General features: G+C 39.7%; 1 protein-coding gene across 1 annotated transcript in view; it reads right to left on the reverse strand.

The window, feature by feature from the left end:
* The window catches only part of polr2b (RNA polymerase II subunit B), a 53186-nt gene that overhangs the window by 268 nt on the left and 29941 nt on the right, over window positions 1-22977 (reverse strand). Inside the window, exons 13-24 of the mRNA XM_037076632.1 lie at window positions 22813-22924; window positions 22434-22588; window positions 22080-22278; window positions 17874-18042; window positions 7137-7233; window positions 2548-2642; window positions 2124-2374; window positions 1339-1428; window positions 1011-1118; window positions 709-822; window positions 431-591; window positions 162-357 (exon numbers count right to left, since the gene is read on the reverse strand). Coding sequence (XP_036932527.1) covers window positions 162-357; window positions 431-591; window positions 709-822; window positions 1011-1118; window positions 1339-1428; window positions 2124-2374; window positions 2548-2642; window positions 7137-7233; window positions 17874-18042; window positions 22080-22278; window positions 22434-22588; window positions 22813-22924 — 1747 coding nt within the window. The remainder of the gene's footprint in view (window positions 1-161; window positions 358-430; window positions 592-708; window positions 823-1010; window positions 1119-1338; window positions 1429-2123; window positions 2375-2547; window positions 2643-7136; window positions 7234-17873; window positions 18043-22079; window positions 22279-22433; window positions 22589-22812; window positions 22925-22977) is intronic.

The following is a 22977-nucleotide window of genomic DNA, read 5'->3' on the forward strand; positions in this document are numbered from 1 at the left end:
ACCAGATCAATATTATTACTACTAAAAAGATCAATATTAATACTTACAAAAATATTAATATTAATTCTGAAAGACACAAAGATCAATACTCCAATACAATACACCAATAAAAACATCAATAATAAAACAAATTATACCAACTGGTTATTGATCATGTTTACCTGTGTCTTGTTGCGGCAGCCTCGACACTCATACGTGTGTGTCCGCGTGTTGGCGATGGCCATCAGTCCACATAGGTTACACACATGAACCTGATATGGATCAGATGCCTCGAACAGACGTTCTCGAAGGAACTGAGCTGCTCCATGAGCAATCTGACAGTCACGCTCCATCTCCCCAAACCGCAGGCCGCCATCACTGTGACACAGACAGGCGAGTCAGAGACATCACTCAGAGGTAACACAGACAGGTAGACAAATGTCTCACTAACCGTGACCGTCCCTCCATGGGCTGCCTGTTGAGGATCTGGACGGGGCCCCGGGCCCTTGAGTGGATCTTGTCGTCCACCATGTGCTTCAGACGCTGATAGTAAGTTGGGCCAATGAAGATCTGAGATGTCAGCTTCCTCCCAGTGAAGCCGTTATACAGAACCTGAGCACAGATCAATAGTGTTGAACACTTAAGTTAGGGTTAGGGTAAATCACTCTGACATCACACAGGCAAGGATCATGTGTTCAAGTTAAACAGGAAGTAAACCAAGCGACTGACCTCATTTCCTCTCAGGTGGTATCCATATTCTGACAGCAGGTTCGACACTTTCTGTACATTGACAGCATCGTTAAAAGGCGTGGCATCACCAATCTCGCCTTTGTTCGCAGAGACCTTAAACAAAAACAATATATGCACATGTATGTCAATAAACCTGCATGTTACGTTTAAGTAAATGGTCTGATCGCAGGCTGAAAATCATATGATCATATGATGGTAAACCATTGCATAATAGATTTTAAGCCTGTGATCAGAGCTACAATTATTGATTATTACCAAATATGTATATTTATGACTGGTACCTTGCCCTGCAGACACTCAATCAGATGGCCCACTGTCATTCTAGAGGGGATGGCGTGAGGGTTAATAATGATGTCTGGAGTAATTCCCTCGCAGGTGAATGGCATGTCCTTAGAGAAGTCAGAAGCGATCAGATAATCATCGTTCACCAGCGTTATGTTTAAACTTCACAGATTGAAACAATCAGACTGATGAAACATATTTCCTGTGACTGGTGCCTGATCACCATCACTGATCAGCATGAACCTGATATGTTCATGAATGGATCCAGGACCAGAGGCCAGCCGCTGACGACAGAATCTTCTCACAGCATTAATAATTCACATTTACCTCTTGTCTGTACTGGATCCCACAGGTTCCCTTCTGTCCATGTCGGCTGGCAAACTTGTCTCCGATCTGAGGAATTCGGACTGAGCGAACCTGCATGAACAGAAAGCTCGTCAGAAAAAATGAAAAAAGGTATCTTCTCCAAGAATGTTCTGTCAGGTGCCCTGTCAGGTGTAACAGGTGTTCTTTCAGACCAGAGGTTAATCCACATACTGAAAATGTTCGACCCCAGGTTTGTGTTATGAGGCCACAGCGAGGCCTTGGGCCAGAGATGGGAGACAGGCTCATCTTCCTGGCCACGTCATGTTTACTATGCAATGCAACGTGCAGATGTTTAGTTTAGTTAACATAACTTCAGGGATACAAAATACTATTCGCAAACAAAAGGCACCTTTTGCAAAAAAGTATTTAATTAAAGTTATGTTAACACTTTATCAATTCCAATGGAGAAACCTATCTGTTTTCATGAAAAACATACCATCTGACATGTTAAAATTATGTTTACAAAAGCATTTTATCAAAAAGGGACACATTTTTTTCAAATGGATGCACATTTATTTTTTCAAGTGAGTTCGAGGTTGCACTGTTTTACAATGGCAGGGCAACTTTGTTTAAAATAAAAGCATTAAAATAAATGCAATGCTTTTAATAACGTCTGTCATTTGAAGTATGTTTTTGAGAGGGAAAAAACAAATCAATTAAAATCAAATTGTAAATCGAGTTTGGTGTGAAATTCAATTTTTTGGCCATATCGCCCAACCCTAGTGTCAGGTGTGGTGTCCTCTCACCCGGATCTTGCAGAACTTGTAGCCCTCCTGATTCAGAGTCACCATCACCTGGTCCACAATGCCGGTCTCACTGGTTCTCAGAAAAGTGCTACAGTCTCTCTTGGTGTAGCGTCGGTTGGTGCTGTCCAGCTCATCATCGTTCTCTGGCAGCGTCACTGTCTTCCCGATGATAACATCCTCGCCAGAGACACGGACACCAGGTGCAATGAGCCCATCGTCGTCAAGCTTGTCATAGATGGCGTGCCTCATACCTGAGGATATTTAAAATGAATTCTAAGTCTCTGATGTAAGATTATCCCCGCCCACCACAAACATTCAACAGCTGAGACTAGACGCTGCAACCACACCCAAGATGACTGACAGGAATTTTCATACTGCAAACACCAGACTACAACTAAACATACTTCAGCTGAGCATTTCTCACCTTGGCAGGTTTCACGTGTCGGCTTCTCAAAAATTTCTTCCTGGTCAAAACCTTTCTTAGACTCTTGCTCTTTGTAGGATCGATAGAAGACAGACCTGCAGAGTAAACAGGTTTAACCACAGAAACAAAACACTGAAACATACATGGTTACATCAGAAACTAACACTCAGATTACATCAGTAACTGATACCAGGCATGTACATTATGTAATAATGCCCAATTATGTATTAATGTAATACATTTTCAATTGATTATCTAATAATGCCGCATTTTGTAATAATATGCCACATTTTGTAATAAAATTCTTGAACGCAATATGTAATAAACTTGGCCGCATTTTGTATTAAGTTCTAACATAATGCATCAGTAATTACAAAATGCAGGTTTGCACTTTTGTTTATCTAGAAAATGTAATCATTTGGTGAATTATTATTAATAACCACCAAAGATGTCTTAATTAGAAAAAAACTTTATACCATCAGAACGACCTTGACTTTAAGAAAACCAGCATGAATCATAAATATGAATTAATTTTAAAAACTAGTTGGCTGTTTCATTGGTCAAATCTAAATCAAATATATCTGAATTCATAGAGAATGTGTTAGACAGCTCAACGAGATAAAAACTGCACTAAATGAGTATTACTGGCACGAACATTATCAGTGCACTGAAATGTTGAACTGCCACCTTACCACACGTGGCACCAGGACACCCTCGGCCGGAGGTCAATGATCGACTTTGTGGTCATGTCATCTGACCTCCGGCCATATGTCTTGGACACTCAGGTGAAGAGAGGGGCTGAGCTGTCAACTGATCACCGCCTGGTGGTGAGTTGGATCTGCTGAGTTGAGGAAGCTTGACAGACTGGGCAGACCCAAAGGTATTGTGAGGGTCTGCTGGGAACGTCTGGCGGAACCCTCTATTGGAGAGGTCTTCAACTCCCACCTCCGGGAGAGCTTTGACCAGATCTCGAGGGAGGCTGGGGACATCGAGTCCGAATGGACCATGTTCTCAACTTCCAATGCTGACGTGGCTGTTCGAAGCTGTGGCTGTAAGGTCTCCGGTGCCTGTTGTGGTGGCAATCCCGGAACCCGGTGGTGTACACCACAAGTAAGGGATGCTGTCAAGCTGAAGGAGGAGTCCTGTCGAGGCTGGCTGGCTCGGAGGACTCCTGAGGCAGCTGACAGGTATCGGCAGGCCAAGCATGCGGCAGCACGGGTGGTCGCGGAAGCAAAGGCTGGGGTCTGGGGAAAGCTCAGGGAGGCCATAGAGGAGGACTACCGGTCGGCCTTGAGGAAATTCTGGCAAACCATCTGGCGCCTCAGGAAGGGGACGCAGCCCTCCACCAACACTGTTTATGGTGGAGGTGGGGAGCTGTTGACCTCGACTGGGGATATCATCGGGCGGGGGAAGGAATACTTCGAGGATCTCCTCAATCCCACTGACAGACCTTCCATAGAAGAAGCAGCAGTATCATGTTATAACGTGGCAAGTTTCACGTTATAACACAATAAGTTTCACATTATAACGTGATTAGCTGCATGTTATAAACTGATGAGTTGATCTCGGGTGGAGGGGGCAGAAATGAATCAGTTTCACTGACATATTTATACTGTCATTGACATTTCAGGTGACTGTGGAGATTTGTCCGATCCGAGCGTTTGATAGGTAGGGCTGCACGATATTGGAAAAAGCTTACATTGTGATTTTTTTTTAACCCTACAAAATATATTGCAGTGTGAAAAAATGCAGGAATTTTCATCAGATGACCTGAATAGCACTTTGTTATGCTGCACTGCTGCTATCTTGTGGAAAATTAACCTGTACTGAACTTACCTCTTTTTGTCAATGTTATGAGTATGGCTTCTGTCTGTGTTTTAGAGATATTCTTATTGTTATCTTTTATTGCTTGCTTTTATTGTGCTGGGACCTGAGTACGTTTCGTTCCATCATATGCAAACGTGAATTGAATGACAATAAACAAAACTTTGAACCTTTTGAGCTCTCCATCCTAAAATGGAACGCACGGGTTCGGGTACCCGCAGGTTGACCTGTACAATTTTGATGAAACGGGTGAAAAATAATGTACTGTATCCGACACGGGTGCGGATCCGGTCGGATGCCTGGAGAGCTCGGGTCAGGTTTTGCGATTGCCATTTTCAAGGCATCGCGCTAAAAAAAATTAAAAAATCATTATTATTGACACATCTACAAAAATATACCTACATTTCAAAATGATAAGCATTTATATTTCATATGAGCTCATTCATGCGTGCTTGTGCCTTCCCAGAACTCCCATTCCCTACGCTGGCTTACTTTCATTTTTAAAAGTTGCGTCAGTCTAATTTTCCTTTAGGTCGGGTCGGGTCGGGTGTCGGTATCAATTTCTAGCGTGTCGGTTCGGGGGCAGAATGTAATTTGTGCTACTGTCAGAAAACGGGTCGGATGCTGTTTTAAGTATGGCGGGTGCGGGTTTAGAAAATTTGTGTTACCTCTTATTGTGGCACAGAACACGTGTTTGGTCAATATCATCCTTCTTGTAGCCGAAATAATTCCAGATAACTGATGTTGCTTTTCTTTTTGGCACCAAGTCTTTGGTCTGATTCTGCACACTGAATTAGAACTAATGTGACAGGTAGATTGCTGCGCATGCAGAGTCTGCGTATGCATGTGTCAAGTTCCTTTGAAATTAGATGAGTTAATTTGCCTCCTACATCGCAGGCGTTGTGATGTGACTATTGCCCACACATACATCGTGATGACGATGCACAAACGATACATTGTGCAGCTCTAATTGGAGGCCACAGAGGGACGTCGGCCCGTGGAGCCCTAGGTGTCCCTGCAGCTGATCACGTTATAACGTGAAACTTTTCACTCTGACACTCTACCTGTTGTGTTCTGGCTTTGGTTATTTCATGAACACAGCTTCTAAATCTGTGTGTGGTTCACAATTCATGCTACAAAACAGCGACTCGAAGATTTAATTTGATTTATATCTGTCTGAATTGACCCTAGAGACTCTTCAAGTAGTTGTAATTGGCTTTGTAGATATTTTTTTTTACTATACTTTTTTTATTCTCAGTGTGTTTTATATTGTTTTACAATCTCACAGTAACTAAGGCGGAGCTCCTGGCTGTCTGGATCCTGTGTTTTTGATTTGAGACTTTTCTTAATGTCTTCCTAATGGTTTTGCAGTCTGAATCAAACCACATGTCCCTGTTTGTTTTCTTTGGTTGTTTTGTTTTGCATATTAAGTTTAATAATGAGGCCAAATGATCGAATATGTGGTTAATGTTTACCAGACACAGCTCTACACCTTCTGTATTCTGAGAGAAGCTATGGAACAGGAAGGAGTCTAGAAGAGACTGGATTTCTTCATTAACCATTGCATCCTGACACTGTGCCAGGCTGTTTTGTACCCATCATCACATCTTTATTTTGTACAGTTTACATGCCTCTCTGGCTCGCTCTCTGGCTCATGAAAATTTGAAAAAATAACAATATTGCCAAAGCATGTTGTTCAAACATTTGGACATTAACAATAACTTAACACTAACACAACATCAAGATTGATTTACAACAATTTAGATTTACATTAATTATATTATATCCTGTGTGTGTGTGTCGGTCACTCACTGTCCCTCAGGTTGTGACATGTTAATATATACTGGACAGCAAAATTTGCCCCGTCTCCGTCTCCCAGGAGTATTTTTAGTTTGATTGGGCATTCAGATCCTTGAAATCTGAGATTATAGAGCTGAATTTGTTAAAATAAATGTTTCTTGTGTCTGTGAATTTTTCACATTGTGGGAGAAAGTGTATCTCTCTCTCACTCTCACCTGTCAAACACCCCCCCAACTCTTTCTCTCAGAGACACTCAGACCGGACCAATCTCCACAGTCAGCATGAAATATCAATGCAACTAAGACCATCCAGTTGGATTCATGGATTCACTCCCCCCCCCTCTCCACCTGAGACCAACTTATCACTTTATAATATTATACTAATCACGTTATAACTATATTTTTATTTATTTAAACAATTTCAAATGTATTGAATGAGTTATAAAAAGTTGTCAGCGCTTGTCTGTAGACTACTTTTTACTCATATACATTGTATATGGGGTTTGTTTTATATATCCTATATCTACAGATAAAGGGCAACATTTTCTGTTCCATATTTGTTTTCATGTTTTGTCTGCTTTCTATTACAAATAATATTTGCATAACATAATCCAGATTGCATGTGTGTGTCTTCCAAGATTTCAGTGCACTGAAAATGTTCATGCCAGTAAAACTCATTTAGTGCAGTTTTCGTCTCAATGTGCTTTCAAACACAATCTCTATGAGTTTAGATATATTTGTTTTAGATTTGACCAATGAAACATCTTACTAGTTTTTAAAATTAATTCATGTTTACGATTCATGCTGGTATGCTTAAAGTTGATGTCATAATTTGTTTTCTAATTAAGACATCCATTGCGGTGGTTTATTACATAATGCACCAAATAATTACATTTTCTTGATAAAAAAGGTGCCACACCTGCATTTTGTAATTACTAATGCAGTACGTAAAAATTGTTAACTGACCTGAAGAAGCCTCGATCTACTGCCGACCGGTTCATGATCACTGAGTCCTCCTGGTTGTAGCCTGTGTATGAGGCAATCGCAACAATGGAGTTGATACCTGAAAAACAAGGACAGTTGTCTTTAACAGGGTGACTGGCGTCTCTCTGCCTCTTGTTCTCTGTACCTTCAGTGAGAGGGAAATATCACAGAGTTACATGTTTTGTCTGTAGTTGCCACCTAATTTATTTGTACCGCCAAATCAAATAAAAATTGCCAAGATCCACAATATGTTATTTTAAAAATCCCAAAACAATAATAATTTATCTATTATTTATTAATCGTTATGGATTTATTTTGTGGATCAACGCTGGATGACAATACTTCTAACAGATTTGACAGAACCGCTGCCAATAATAATTAAAATGGCGATTTTTCTTTGTGGTGAAAGCTGGACTGGTACAACACATTAATCTATATTCATATTTTAAATGTTTGTAATGCTTCTGATAAATTAAGACTGCTGAAAGTGAACAATCTTTGGTATCACCGTTACTAAAACTGTTGAACTGAGCATTAGGGCTCTCTCTCTCCCTCTCTGTGAAAAGTTACAGTGAAATTAAGGCTTTGTAAAGTCATTAGAGTAACTTTGGAGATTTGCAGTATACATTCTTTAATTTGAGTTAAAATGTTAGCAGTGGCTGTCTGTGATATCAGGACAAAAGATCTGGATACATGTGATTTAGTGGTTTACTCCATTGCATCTGTTCTGTTTACAGAAACAATGAGCTGTTCTGTGGCTGAACTGGCCAGGATTACTTCTGTTCTGTCCTGTTACATTGTTAGATACCACTCTCACATACCATTGATGTTGGTTTATATTCCTGGGGTAAGGAGGATTCTAAGTACTAGGGATTGACTGATATGGATTTTTTAGGGCCGATGCCAACTTTTTTTTCCCCATCAGCCTTAGCCGATGACCGATACGGACTGACAATTTTCTTAAGCCGATACTACTTTTGCTCCCTCATTTTACATCATTAAAATTACACAATGATGATAACAAATGTTATGAGTCTCAATTTTCAAAAAAAGGAACATTTATTGAAATTAAAAAAGGTGAGGTAGAACAAGAACAAGTAAACAATATCCTTTCCAGGAGTAGGCTCTGTGAAATTCTGCCACACTGGATTGGTTTTCTGCTCTGCTGTTTCTTTAAAAAGAATAAACAAAAACACAGATCAGTGTCAATCTTATGCAATCATCTTACATTCATATCACCCACATTATGTGTGCATCATATGGATGGGTGCATATGGTTAACTGTGCAAGGGTAAAAGGCTTCCACATCTACAACACAGACTTGATGATGCATTGCTTGCTGACATAAGACAGATACATGTATAATCAGGTCATCACAAAATGTCTTTTGTCAACACGTTTTAATAATTTAAGAAAACAATCAACAATAAATAAATAAATAAATAAAGTGCTTGATTTCTAATTTAGAACTGCCATGGTTTCAATTTTTCGACATAAAATAAAATGATCATGTCTTTGGCTACTATGCCACCTATTATGCAACACACTAGTAGGTCTAAACGAAAATGTAAAAGAAGCAGCCAGAATGGCAACCCCAGAACATAAATTAGCAGAGGAAAATTATGTGATGTCAGATGCACATTAAGCAACAAACTGTTCCAAGTTTCTGTTCTAAACTGCATCAATGTTAACAGGAATAAATATTCTGCCAAGTATCAAACTGTTTCTCAAAGTTTTAAAAGCTCTACCTCAGTCGGTGCAGCACTCTCATATATCGCTGTGATGCATGTGTGTCCCACTGAGTGAGACCCACACACACAAAGTTCTGTTTGGTAGCTGACACTGAAAAGCTTAACCACCATAGAACTGGATTGTCAATGCTAACACGTGCAAACGGCTCTAAACACTAGTAAGGCCATCACGGTGCACTTGTCTGGTACATGATAAATGTTAACATGAATTAATATTGACCTGCGTACAAAACATCTCTCATCATTAAAGCTCTTCTTGAGGGGGGTTGAGCTATGATATCACCGCAATGGCAAGGGAACTCTGCTCCGAGTAGGGAGACTCAGGTAAAAAAGTAGTATACTTTAGTGTATTAGTAATATAAATACATTAAGTATAAAACAAGTATTCTTCTTGGTTTTTGTGCTTTTTTTGAAGTGTATTTAATATGTACTTTAAAAAGTATACTTCAAAATAGATGTAATTAAGTTCAACTTCAGAGTCCAAAAAGTAAGTATACTAATTTTGTAATGATCAAATTGTTTTTACATTGTACTTTTTGAAAGTGTGCTTTGTTGTTAGTGTATTTTAAATTTTATAGAAGTTTAGTTTTTTTAAGTGTATTAAATTCAACATACTTAGAGTGGTAATTCAGTGTACTACAGAAGTATCATTTTTGGAAATCAATTGTTAGCATACTTTTTGAAAGTGTACCATGATCTCACTTCAGTACAAGTGTTACGTCTGTACACTTTATACAGTATACTCTAAAATAAGTGTATTTTTAGTGGCATATCAGAGTACTTTCACAAAATGTTAAAATACAAACTGTATTGTGGTAATTCAGTGTACTTTTAGTAAGTACACTTATTTGTAATATTGAGTTAGTATAACTTTTGAAAGTGTACACTGATTTCACTTAATCAGTAGTGTGATTGTACACTACTAGTACACTGTAAACAAAGTACACTACGATATAAGTGTACTTTCATTAGCATATCAAAGTACTTTCAGAAAATATGCTAAAATGCAAATGCTCTTAGTTGAAATGTATTAATTTACTGTAGCCTACTACTAATGGAACGTGTATTTACACTGTCAGGGTGACAGGGTAATATGATAAAATGCTGCATTGTGGACTAAGTAAGTATATTTTGTTCAAATAGTATTTTTTCCATTAGGCTCTATGGAGGACTGAAAGTGCCATAATTAAATAAATAACTACACCATTAAATCATTAATCAAATGTATCATGAATTAATTAAATGTGTCATTAATTAATTAAAACAGGAATTAAATGTTTCAATAATTCATTTAAACACCAATTCATTTTATGTAAAAAACATATCTAATTATTTCACTATTTAATTATTTCATGGTCCTGTGTTGCAGTGCTTCATAAATGTATTTTATCTGTCAAACTCACCCATCAAAGTCAGTGGGCAGGACTAACACACATTTAGTCTAATACATTACTTTGGTTTGAAGTCTGGAAACTGAAAGAAGAACATCCCCTTGTACTTTCTAGTGAGATCAAATTTGACATTTTGTCCTTTGTAAATGACCTTTACCATGATGGTTATTTAGAACATCTTGTTTTCATTTGGTTTACTGATATTCTTTGAAGCCAGGTTATTATTTAATTAATTATTAGACTTTTATTTTGAAAGCGTCTCGCTGTGATCTGAAAACATCGGTGCTCTTGTGAATCATGTGTGTCTGTGTGTTGGAAGAGTGCCTGCATGGAAAATGACTTACTTAGTGCCTGGCTGATAAAGGGCACAGGGTTTGTTGTCATATCATTTCATTCATTAATTCAGATTGTAACTTTTACAGATTTGTACAGTTTGATATAGCATGTTTGAGTGAATGATTCAAGATTCAAGAAAACTTTATTTATCCCGAGGGAAATTGTCGTGCAACAGTAGTAAAACAAAGTGAGAAAGGAATACAAAAGTAATAAATATAGTAAAGTAATAAATAAACAAGTTACTAAACAAGTTACTAAGTACACAGAATGTAAACCAACAGTGAGCAGCATAAAACTGAAATAAAAGTACACAATAAGATTGAATAAAGTGACAAGTGGTATAAGGTGATATAAAAAATAATAAATTTAGCAGCAGCATGAAATAGCAAATGGGAACGCTAATTAGCATTAGCTCAGCTATCCAGTGGCTACAGAGGAACGGAGATGAGGTGTTCGAAGGTGTGTTCGAGAGTGTACATGGTTCCTGTAATAAACACTTTGGACCATCAGTTAGAGAGTCTGACCATCATTCAGCCAGGGATGCTACATCCTGCACCTTGCACGCGGTCAGTGGGGCTAGCAGGGGACCGAGTCTTCCACAGCAGTTGCCAATAAAGTTTTGTTTGATTGCATCAATCCAATATCTGGAATCAATTTGCCTTGACCTGATGTGCAGGGTAACCAATCAGGTGTTAGGAACCGCCCAGGAACTGACTTTGATGGGTGAGTTTGACAGCTAAAATAAAATTCATCAAGTAATGCAACACAGAACCATGAAATAATTAATCAAATAGTGAAATAATTATATATTATATACACTATATTACCAAAAGTATTCGCTCACCCATTCAAATGATCAGAATCAGGTGTTCTAATCACTTGGCCTGGCCCCAGGTGTATAAATTCAAGCACTCAGGCATGCAGACTGTGAAACAAGACATTTGTGAAAGAATGGGCCGCTCTCAGGAGCTCAGTGAATTCCAGCGTGGAACTGTCATAGGATGCCACTTGTGCAACAAATCCAGTCGTGAAATTTCCTCGCTCCTAAATATTCCACAGTCAACTGTCAGCTCTATTATAACAAAATGGAAGCGTTTGGGAACAACAGCAACTCAGCCACGAAGTGGTAGGCCACGTAAAGTGACGGAGAGGGGTCAGCGGATGCTGAAGCGCATAGTGCAAAGAGGTCGCCGACTTTCTGCACAGTCAATTGCTAGAGAGCTACAAACTTCATGTGACCTTCAGATTAGCCCAAGTACAGTACGCAGAGAGCTTCATGGAATGGGTTTCCATGGCCGAGCAGCTGCAGCCAAGCCACACATCACCAAGTGCAATGCAAGGCGTCGGATGCAATGGTGTAAAGCACACCGTCACTGGCCTCTAGAGCAGTGGAGACGCGTTCTCTGGAGTGATGAATCACGCTTTTCCATCTGGCAATCTGATGGACGAGTCTGGGTTTGGAGGTTGCCAGGAGAACGGTACATTTCAGATTGCATTGTGCCAACTGTGAAATTTGGTGGAGGAGGAATTATGGTATGGGGTTGTTTTTCAGGAGCTGGGCTTGGCCCCTTAGTTCCAGTGAAAGGAACATTGAATGCTTCAGGATACCAAAACATTTTGGACAATTCCATGCTCCCAACCTTGTGGGAACAGTTTGGAGCGGGCCCCTTCCTCTTCCAACATGACTGTGCACCAGTGCACAAAGCAAGGTCCATAAAGACGTGGATGACAGAGTCTGGTGTGGATGAACTTGACTGGCCTGCACAGAGTCCTGACCTGAACCCGATAGAACACCTTTGGGATGAATTAGAGCGGAGACTGAGAGCCAGGCCTTCTCGACCAACATCAGTGTGTGACCTCACCAATGCGCTTTTGGAAGAATGGTCAAAAATTCCTATAAACACTCTCCTCAACCTTGTGGACAGTCTTCCCAGAAGAGTTGAAGCTGTAATAGCTGCAAAAGGTGGACCGACATCATATTGAATTCTATGAGTTAGGAATGGGATGGCACTTCAGTTCATAGAATGAGTAAAGGCAGGTGAGCGAATACTTTTGGTAATATAGTGTATATATATATATATATATACATATATATATATATATATATATATATATATATATATATATATATATTTTTTTTTACATCAAATGAATTGATATTTTAATTAATTAATGACATTTAATTCAAATTTTAATTAATTAATGACACATTTAATTAATGATTTGATGGTGTATTTATTTATCAAATTGTGGCACTTTTAGTCCTCCATATACTCCACGTCTTGTTGATCTACACCGAAAAAAGGAGACCGGTCAACTCTTGGATTTATGTAAGCATCTTGGGTCTATGCAACACAACTGCCTCATGTTTTAAAGTTAAACTTAACTATATAGTGTAGAAACCCCGTAATATGCAGAGAGGGTACATGAATTTGTTCAGATCATGTTGGGATGAAGTGAGTCAATAAAGTGGCGATGTTAATTATCTTGATACCGCACGTAATCTTGTCTTGCGCGCTTTGCAGGTAGAAGAAGCAACCGTCACATCCAAGGGCTCGCTGTACGCCACACCACTATTCGGTCGGTAAATCTGGATTTTCCAATTAAATATTGTCAAAATCTCAGCCAAATGTAGTTTAATATCTTGAGAGTCACTACGTAATGTTAACATTAAATAAGTGCCGTGAGCTTATTTGCTTGCACTATTTTATCACCATGTTTCATTTGAATTTGTTCTTTGAGCGGGAGCCGTTCATGTTACATTCAACTTCACTTTGTCTTAACTTAGTTGGCAGGCAAACCAGTTCAAACAGAAGACTAACTGTTCAGTTACATTGTGTGTTAACTGCACTGTGACCGTAATGTTAGTGAGATTTAGCCATTGAGCAGCCTCTGCTAATGTCATCAGCGGCATTAAGCTAGTGCACTCCCCCCCAAAACACTATGTAATGAGACCATGAGCAGAAGGAGAAGATTCAAACAAAATGTACACATTAACTGGTGCGTGTCTTCTTGGTCTTAACAGTGGTGGCAATAATCACGTCTGCTCTCATCAGAGAAGGCATTATTCACATTAATTGTTTGATATTTTACAATGGTTTATGCTAGTTTATGCAGTGTACCTAAATAAAGCTGCCGGTGAGTGTACATGTAATTAATGTTTATTGAAATACATTTTTGTAATGCCTAGATTGTTTCCTGCTCTGCTGCAGAGTGACAGACAAACTCAAGTCTGCATTTCACCTGGAGTCAGCTGATGGATCATGGGCTCAAGTTTTTGTGGTGAGACCAGGACATTGTATTTGCTCTTATAGCTACAGTAATTATAATGCATTATAGATTTGAATGAATTGCTCAGCATATGCAAACACACACACTGGCCACCTCATTAATACATCTGTGCAATCTAATACGACAACTCTGTCATAGGTTCAACTTTTGCCTGTATATATTGTCAGATAGGTGATGAATGGTGTGGTCTACTTGAGTGGACTATTTTGTGTTTCTGAGTGTTTCAGATATTTTGCCCCTGTCATGTATGGAAACAGATTGGACAAAACATTAGAAATATGTTCAATACAGTACACTCCACCACACTAAAACTGTTAATTCTAAGTATAGCTACATTTATCTAACCTTTTGCAATCAGTTGATGTAAACCCAACGCTGATCAGGTAGTGCGTGTTCCTGCGCTGCGTAGGCGTGGCCTCAGAGAGAAGTCTGACTTTTGTCTGTGTATTTGAAGTCAAAAGACTAAAAAAATTGATTTTTCACAATTTTTTTTTCTAAAGGCATGTCTGTGCGTTTTGCTTGGGACTTTCGGTTTCCAGGAGCGCCTACTGAGATTCAAAGGCTTACAACTTGAGAACCCCTTTGCCTAGAAACATAATCTTGGTCTCAAATGAAAGCTAAGACCATGGGGTTCTTGCTTGTTTCTTGATGGCTGCTCATTGTGGGATAGAATGACAGAGGCATAACCATTGAAAACAACATTTTTACCATTCCCCCTACAGGATTTTGATAAGAAAAAGCCAAAGTGAACTTGAAAAATGTTTTATATAAATATTAGAAAAATAGTAGAAAAACTTAGCAATACAAACAGAACATTCTTGTTTCTTGTGGTAGAGGGCTCTTACTAATGTTGTGTCATGGTGAGTTTAGAAAGCTATTACATGGTCTGGAAATAACTTTTTTCCTTCCTTCCTGTGTTTGGGCTTAAAATAATCACTGCAGTCTCAGCTTTCCAACAGCGTGTGGCATGAGTATATACTGTTCAGATCTGATGCTTGTAGGATACATTACTTTGATATATGCGATAATTAATCATCTGCAATTAATAACACTTTTAAATGGGGCACCACCTTCATTGTTGAACTATTTTGAATAAGGACATTATTCAAAACCAAACTGTACAAGTTTGGCTTGAACAGTTGGAATCGATTTAATCAATCGGTTAAATTTAAAATCTATATTTGATCTCCTATTCTGAAGCAGTGAATTCTTTCCACGATCCCATCGGTTTCCCACATCAAATTAAACGTGCACAGACACCAACATAAGGTTATATATGCTTATCAACTAAATAAAATTCAGAGTGAATAATTGAGATGATAATGCAAATGACAAATAACAGAAAATGTGAAGATTTTGGGAGTGAGTTATTGAACAGCTGACTTCAAAATGATGGTGGATTTTAGTGTAACGATCCATTGCTTCATAAAATCAAGGGCGTAATTCCTACCCTAACAAGACGATATGCAAAATTTTCTTTGAGCTTATGAGGTGGAAGTCAAAGCTTTATAGATGCCAACTCTGATCTTTGTGACTCCAGCTGTGTGCAGAGATTTCAGCCTACTTGTTTGTAGAAGAAGATCCTGTCTGGGCTTGGCTGCAGATGCAGTGTCTGTCTAGCCGCTGGATGATGATGCTGCGGCTTCCCTGATGACGTAGTTCACTGGCCCAATGGAATTCCCATTTGAGTGCGCTGCAGGCGGTCAGTCTCGGCTGGATGTTCACTCCTCTGGTCAGCTGGAGATTCTTTCCCAGCCTCTTGAGCAATTCAATTACTGCGCCGGATTTTGATGTAATGATCAGAGTCTTTAGAGTTTCTCTGGAGCGGTGACAATTCAGCTTCGACTGTGAACTGATTTAACTTCTCCTCAAAAATAACTGGAAGATGAAATGCTGGCTGGGCAAATCTTCCTTAGTCACCAGATACAAGAATAAACAAAAATGACTTCTTCTGAATTTCGGCCCGATACTTTAACAATATACAAAAGAAAACAAAATTAATGCTTACAGTTTCAAAATAAAAGTATTCTCAAAAGCAAAGCTTGTCACTTGGAAGATCATTCAACAAGTGGTTTTAAATCTCTGGAGATTGAAGGTCTCGGAGCAAGTCGCAAAAATTATCAAGGCACGGAATCAAATGTTGATAAATACAAGAGTTATGCGGAAAAGCAAAAGAGCGAGAGACATGGTGTATCCGCTTTTTACACAAGGAGTGACTTGGTCCCGTCGATGTCACAGATTGAATCACAGACTTATTACTTATTGCCAAATTAAACTATCCTTCTGAAAGTTTTAAGATCGAGATTGATTGTTCTTAACGGGCAAAAGGAATTATCAGTTATAATACATGAAGCACACAGATCCATAGAACTCCATCGCATTGATGGCTCGAACCTTTTCCATACGTGCTGACTTATATTTAACAACTAGGGATGGTTGTTAAATATGGCCGATGCCGATACACGTAAAAAACGCAATCACCATCACTGCTGCTGTCACTCTTTCGCCGCTGTCCCTCCAACAACTTGCCCCTGTTCCTCAGCAACCAAATGACGTGTTTTGCCATACAATTTTATGATTGGTTGGTGTGGTGCCCGTTTCAACCAATAGGAAAGGGAGTAGCACAGTTCTTTTTTGCTTGCGGACACTTTTGTGAGGGAAACCCGTTTCTTCCTGCACCAAACGCGCAGCAAACATGACGGCAATGTTCGCGAAAAAGCGGGGTGGACATTATTTATCATAAGTCCGGTTTTACTTGGCCAACACAATTTAAAACCTGATAGCTTTAAGGCTGCCCCAACACATACATTGGAACCAAGACTCATGGAGGCTGCGTCTTGCTGCTCAGGAAGTGGGGCGTGGGGGTGGGCTCTGCAGTGATTGGCTCTGGTGTGCTATGGTTGACAATGCTAGCAGAATTGGTAAATCATTTATGAAATAATTTATCAACAGTATCACTGTAGTGCAAACAAATCCGATGTTGCACACCCTTAAACCAGGCAGCAGCCATGTTGAAAATCACAGACACATAGATGTAGCTAGCTAAATCAAAAGCTAACTAGACATTGACTGTAAGAGATAAAGCTTAGCTTATAAAGATGTGCTTGTCGACTGGGTCGGTTGGTTAAACAGCTCATCTAACGTTTACTGTTATGTTTATCTTATCCTCACAGTAAACACCATCAACCAGGGGCAGGATTGTCTGTGTCATGTTTGATTGATACCAGCCCTAGTTATGACTCGACTGCAAAGATTTAAAATAAGCCCATATTTTCTAACCCTATCACCAGAGTAATATGGTGAAGGTATTAGATTGAGTGGAGATTTACTTTACAAAAAATATATCTCTACACTGATAATTTCAGCAGAAGTGTCCCTCAAATGATGATGACTGACCCAGTGTATCCTCCATGCAAAATGGTGACATTCTCCCTGTGTGGTCGCTGGAGGCTGCACAGCCATCAGCAACAATCAGAGCCAAGTTAGCCAATAACAACAGTTTGTAAAGGGTCCTGTTTGTGACCTCTGCTTTCTCAGCAACTGGAAAATAACAGATGATATTTGTTTTAGTTATCCGGAAGCTGCATTGCACTTCCCTCTATGGAACCATGCTACTCATTTGGTTCAAGGTTGTAATTTTTTCTCTCTACAAAACCACAGCGATCCTTTCTCTACAGTAAGCTCAAATCCATACCATCCCAGCCCCAAACTGAGGCTCCCCGGAAAGTATCTGCAAGATGGACACAATGAGCTGGCCTCCACTTCATCCATCAGAATACACACCTGAACCTTTGAAGAGCATGACAGCTTTTTACCTGTATTTTCATACGTGAAACTTGCTGATTCAGAAATTGATCACTTGCAAAGCCAGACAGGAAACTCATTTCACTTCAAACTCAGATCTGCTGAAGTTAGAGAAATATCAGTCTGAATGTACAGATGTGTGCTACCTGCAGGCAGTTCTCTGAAGCGCAGGTATTCCATGGATCGGGTGGTGACCAGCGGTTTCTGAGGGTAGTACAACACGTGAGCCAGTGTGTCCATTCGTACATGGAAGTTGGTGATGTAGACACCCATGGCTTGTTTACCCATAGCAGACTGGTATGTGTTCCTGGGAGACTGAAGAACAAGACCAAATAAAACTGATGTCACATGTCAATGAGAAAAAGTGTTAACATCATTGGTAGATGATGAGTCTTCGTTATGTCACTGCACCAGGGTAGGGCATTCCAGGTGGATGGTTGCGGGAAATTGAAAAGGCATACAGGCCTCTTGAGCTATGTTTCCAATAATCAGTCAGTTGAGCGAAAATTTTTTTAGAAAGGCATCTTTCCTGGTAGATACGTCTGTTACCATCCTGTAAAAGTCACCTATGTTAGAGAGTAGTCAGCCATGGAACACAAAACAGATCTAGGGTGAGGACAGGTACAGGTTTTGAGGGTATCATACTGCCAGTGTTTCATATACAGGCCCACTCCATCAGGCCCCAGGTGCCTCTGCAACCTGGGGCTACATCATGCATCTTTGTCTGTCCTGACTAAGGGCGTCACGATTTAAATTTTAAATCGAAATCGACTGAAATAAGTCATAATCTCGAATTTCAAATTAAAAAATGGGAGTCACAAATTTGAGAAATTGAGACTTTCTTGACTAACAATGATGAAGGACTCGACTTGACTTTGACTTGGCATTCATAACTTGAGACTTGACACAGATGACTAGAAAGTCTTGGCTTTTCTTTCTTTCTTTTTTTTTGCACATAGAGTCCTCAGCCACTGTATGAAGCGGTGCATGAAAGCCTGGGTGATTATGGCCGCCATCTTGGTTAAAGCCTGTGTGTTTCAGATAAAGCGTCTTGAGTGCGCACAAAGCCATTATTTTAAATGTAGGCATGAATTATGCGCACTCACAACCCAAAACGACACCATACTGGCGCACATTCGGTGTGACGCACTTGTTTTTTAGTGCACGTCTGCGACAGACCTGCTTCTCCCTCAGGTGTTGTGTCTGTGTCTCTCCTGCTGTTTCTCACAGAGCTCTGCTCTGTTTGAAAGGAGAAGGGGCTGTACGTGTAAAGACGTCGCCTCAGAGATGTAGACTTGTTTGACCTTAGCAATGACTCAACTTGACTTGCTTGAGTAATAGCAATGACTTGCCTTGCTTGATTTTGATCAGAGAAACTTGGGACTTGCTTGAGACTTGAAGGGTAAGACTTGACACTTGCTTATGACTTGCACGTATGTGACTTACTCCCACCTCTGCTACTAACTAAGCCAGTACCTATTCCAGTCAGTCAAACGATAGCATGGTGTTACACCATTCCTGCTCCTGGACCGTGGTTGGGAAGCACAGGGGAGATGATTTCCTCCAGGGCCTAAGTTTGTGTTTACCTTTGGGGTGAACCCCCTTTCACGTGTTAAGCTGGTCGGAAAATAATACCAGGGAGCTCTGCTGTATCTCGAGGAGCCGTCGCCTTTATTCACAGCTACTGCTACTCCTTTCGCTTCTCCTTCCTCTCCCATTCATTCACTGTCTGGACGCACACACACTCCCTCACACCTTACGCACGCACACCTCATGCACTGCCCTATTCCTGAAAGGGGCTACACCACTCTTACAACAATGGCAAGTGCAGATGCAGGACACCCATAGACAGAACTTGAACCCCCTGGGTGGAAGTATTTTGGATTTCCAGTGATTTATGTTGATAACATTAGCATTGTCGACAAAAAAGCCACAGTTTGCAAGCTCTGCAGAAACTAGGTGGCAGGTTATTTTGTTTAAGTTTCCAGTTGACTGAATTTACAAGTTATTGTTACATTATGTTGTTAATAAATGTTTTAATGTAGTAACAATGTAGTGTGGTACATTGCGAACAAAGGTCAGATATTATATTGCATAAAAGTCTAGTCTAAAAATGGCATAGCAACCTGTGCTTTAAAAAAATAAATGTTAAAATTGAGAATCGAATTGAACTCTGACCTTAGAATCGAAAATGTAATCGAATCGAGGATTTGGAGAATCGTGACACCCCTAGTTCCTAGGGTCAATATTACTGATCAGTAATATTGACCCTGTCGAAATGGACAGAAGCAGCAGCCTCTTTCAGGAATCCTCAGGTCGTGCCTGGTAATGTAGGATTCATGACAATGCTGGAATTGGTAATGTAACAGCAGTGTTAAGCTTTGCCTTGAGTGGTCAGGAAGAATAAGTTACTCAGAGTCTTGGTGAGAGGATTCTGTAGCAACATCTTGATCCTGATCCCACTGCTGTGATTAACTGGATTCCAATTCCTGTTTCACATCGCAAATCAATGAACACACACATACAGGTGTTGTCGAACTATAGATCACGGTGTGCTTGTTAAATCAAACCAGGTCAGCTAACACCAAACCTCACACCAACGATCTAACCTTTGGGTTATTTAATATTCGATCACTGACCAACAAGGGACCTCTGCTCCATGATCTATTGATTAACCAGAAGTTTGATTTATTTTGCCTGACTGAGACATGGCAGCAGCCTAATGACTCTAATGACTAATGACTCTCACACCTTAATCAAACTGTTCCTCCTGGATTTATCTACTCATCACAACCCCGTACCTCTGGCAGAGGGGGTGGCCTGGCAATACTATACAATCAAATATGGAAAGCGTCCTCCTTTATAGTGCCTGTACACTCCACATTGGAACCCATTGCTCTAAAAATCAAGGGCCCAACCCCCACTATTCTGGCCACTATCTATCGACCACCCAAGCTGAATAATGCCTTTCTACAGGAATTCTCTGCCTTCCTAACAACCTTATGTTTAGTGTCCCCAAATTTAATATTGCTGGGAGATTTTAATAACCACTTGGATAGAAGCTACAATGTCTTTACAAAGGACTTTATTTCATGCCTTGACAGCTTTGGACTAAAGCAATATACTGACTTTCCGACACACTCCAATCTGCTGCGGTGTAACCCCTCTTATCTGTTGCGCTTCAGATTTCTTTATCCCAGACCACAAGCCAATATCCTTTAATGTCAATCTAAGATCCTCTTAAACTAACATGCCTCGAACCATCACATTAGAAACATCAAAAATATTGACTTGTCGGCTCTCTCATGGAATTGATGACTTTCCCAGCAGAGACAACCTATCTACCGACGAACTGGTATCCCACGACAATATTGGACTTCATCGACTACTAAATACTCTTGCACCTCTAAAAACAAGGTCTGTTAACTTTACTCACTCTGCTCATTGGTTTACACCAGCACTATGACAGCTTAAAACTAAAAGCCGTCATCTGGAATGCCTTGTTTATCAAAACTGGCCAAGCAGTGCACAAAGAAATGTATCGTAACCACATACTCCAATACAAGGATGCTCTTTCTTCAGCCAAAACCACATACTATTCAACCTTAATCAGGGCAGCTTTTGGGAACACTAAGGCCCTGTTCTCAACCATCAACAATTTCCTGAAACCACCGGATGCTCTTCCACCTCACTTACTCACAGTTACACAATGCGATAACTTCATGGCCTTCTTCAATGCCAAAATTGAAAAACATCCACCAGACATTGGCTGCTTCAAATAACTCTACTCTACTTCGGATGTACTCCAACCATCAAGAAACCTGGTGCTAACCCAAATGCCTTGAACAACTTTCGTCCCATCTCAAACCTGCCATTTCTCTCCAAAATACTTCATAATATATCATATACTATATATTAATATTAATAATAATAACAATAATAATAATAATAATAATAATAATAATAATAACAATTACAATTATTATTATTATTATTATTATCATTATCATCATCATGATTACAATATTTACAATACTACTACTAATAACAACAACAACAACTATTATTATTATTATGATTACAATACTACTACTACTACTGATAATGATAATAATAACAATAATAACAACAACAACAACAATAATAATTATTATTGTTATTATTAATATTGGTCCTGCACTCTGCGTTCTCATAGGCAGTGTGACCTTATTGATATCCAAGTGTTGGATTACTTCTAGAGTTAAGCACTGCTTCTTGTGGTCAGCATGGATCCATAGAACCGTGGGCACATAAAGTAACTGTGTTTTTGTGGTTGGTTTTAAGATGACTTTTGTTTTTGGATTTTATAGTACCTGGTTGTGGTCGGGGAAGGGAATGATGGAAGCACAGACTCCAAGGATCATGGAGGGGTGGATCTCACAATGTGTGTAGGTTGAGCAGTAGGCCACACCCTTCTCCTGGAGGTCGTCTGGGGTCATGGCGAGCATCACTGTCTCCTCCTCCAAAGTGTCAATGTACTCCACCACGCCACTTGCCACCAAGTCCTGCCAGCTGTCCACCACAAACAAAGACACAAACAAAAGACAAAAAACAAAACTTGACTTCAACAGAAACTAACAGAAATAAAAAAAACAAAAAACATTGACAATCAATCGATAATCCACAATCAAAACTTAATTGATCTGTTTTGCCTGTCGTTTTCTCACCTGTAGTTGTTGTACTCTCTCTCCTTCAGCTGGTCAATGTGTCGTCTCTTTAGCAGTAGTTTCTGTTTTTCAACAATCAGCAGCGGTCGACAGATTCGTCCAGCATCTGTATAAATTCTGATCTCACGCTCTCTGATGTCTCTTATCATCGACACCTGAAACATTACAACAAGCAGGAACACTGAGCTCGGACATCATGTCTTACTATCATCAAATCCCAAGTGCATGCTGACTTTCCTACCCTGTGGGGCCAGTAACTGCTGATCCTGAGAAACACCTCACACATACATTGTTGAATTTATAAAAATTAAGAGGTTATCTCCTAAAACAATGAAGATATACATATACATGCTGTTATGATTAAATTCAGATGATCTACCTCGGACACGATGATGTCCATCTGTCTGCGGAGCTTCCTCAATGTGTTCATCAGCTGTTCGGGATCTTTGTGGATTCCGACCCAGCAGCCGTTAACAAAGATCTTAGTGGCACTAAAACATTAAAACCAAACATAAAATGTACAGTTTGGGAGAGTTTCAGCACA

Source organism: Acanthopagrus latus, chromosome 18, assembly GCF_904848185.1.
Source record: "Acanthopagrus latus isolate v.2019 chromosome 18, fAcaLat1.1, whole genome shotgun sequence".
NCBI classification, from domain to species: Eukaryota; Metazoa; Chordata; class Actinopteri; order Spariformes; family Sparidae; genus Acanthopagrus; species Acanthopagrus latus.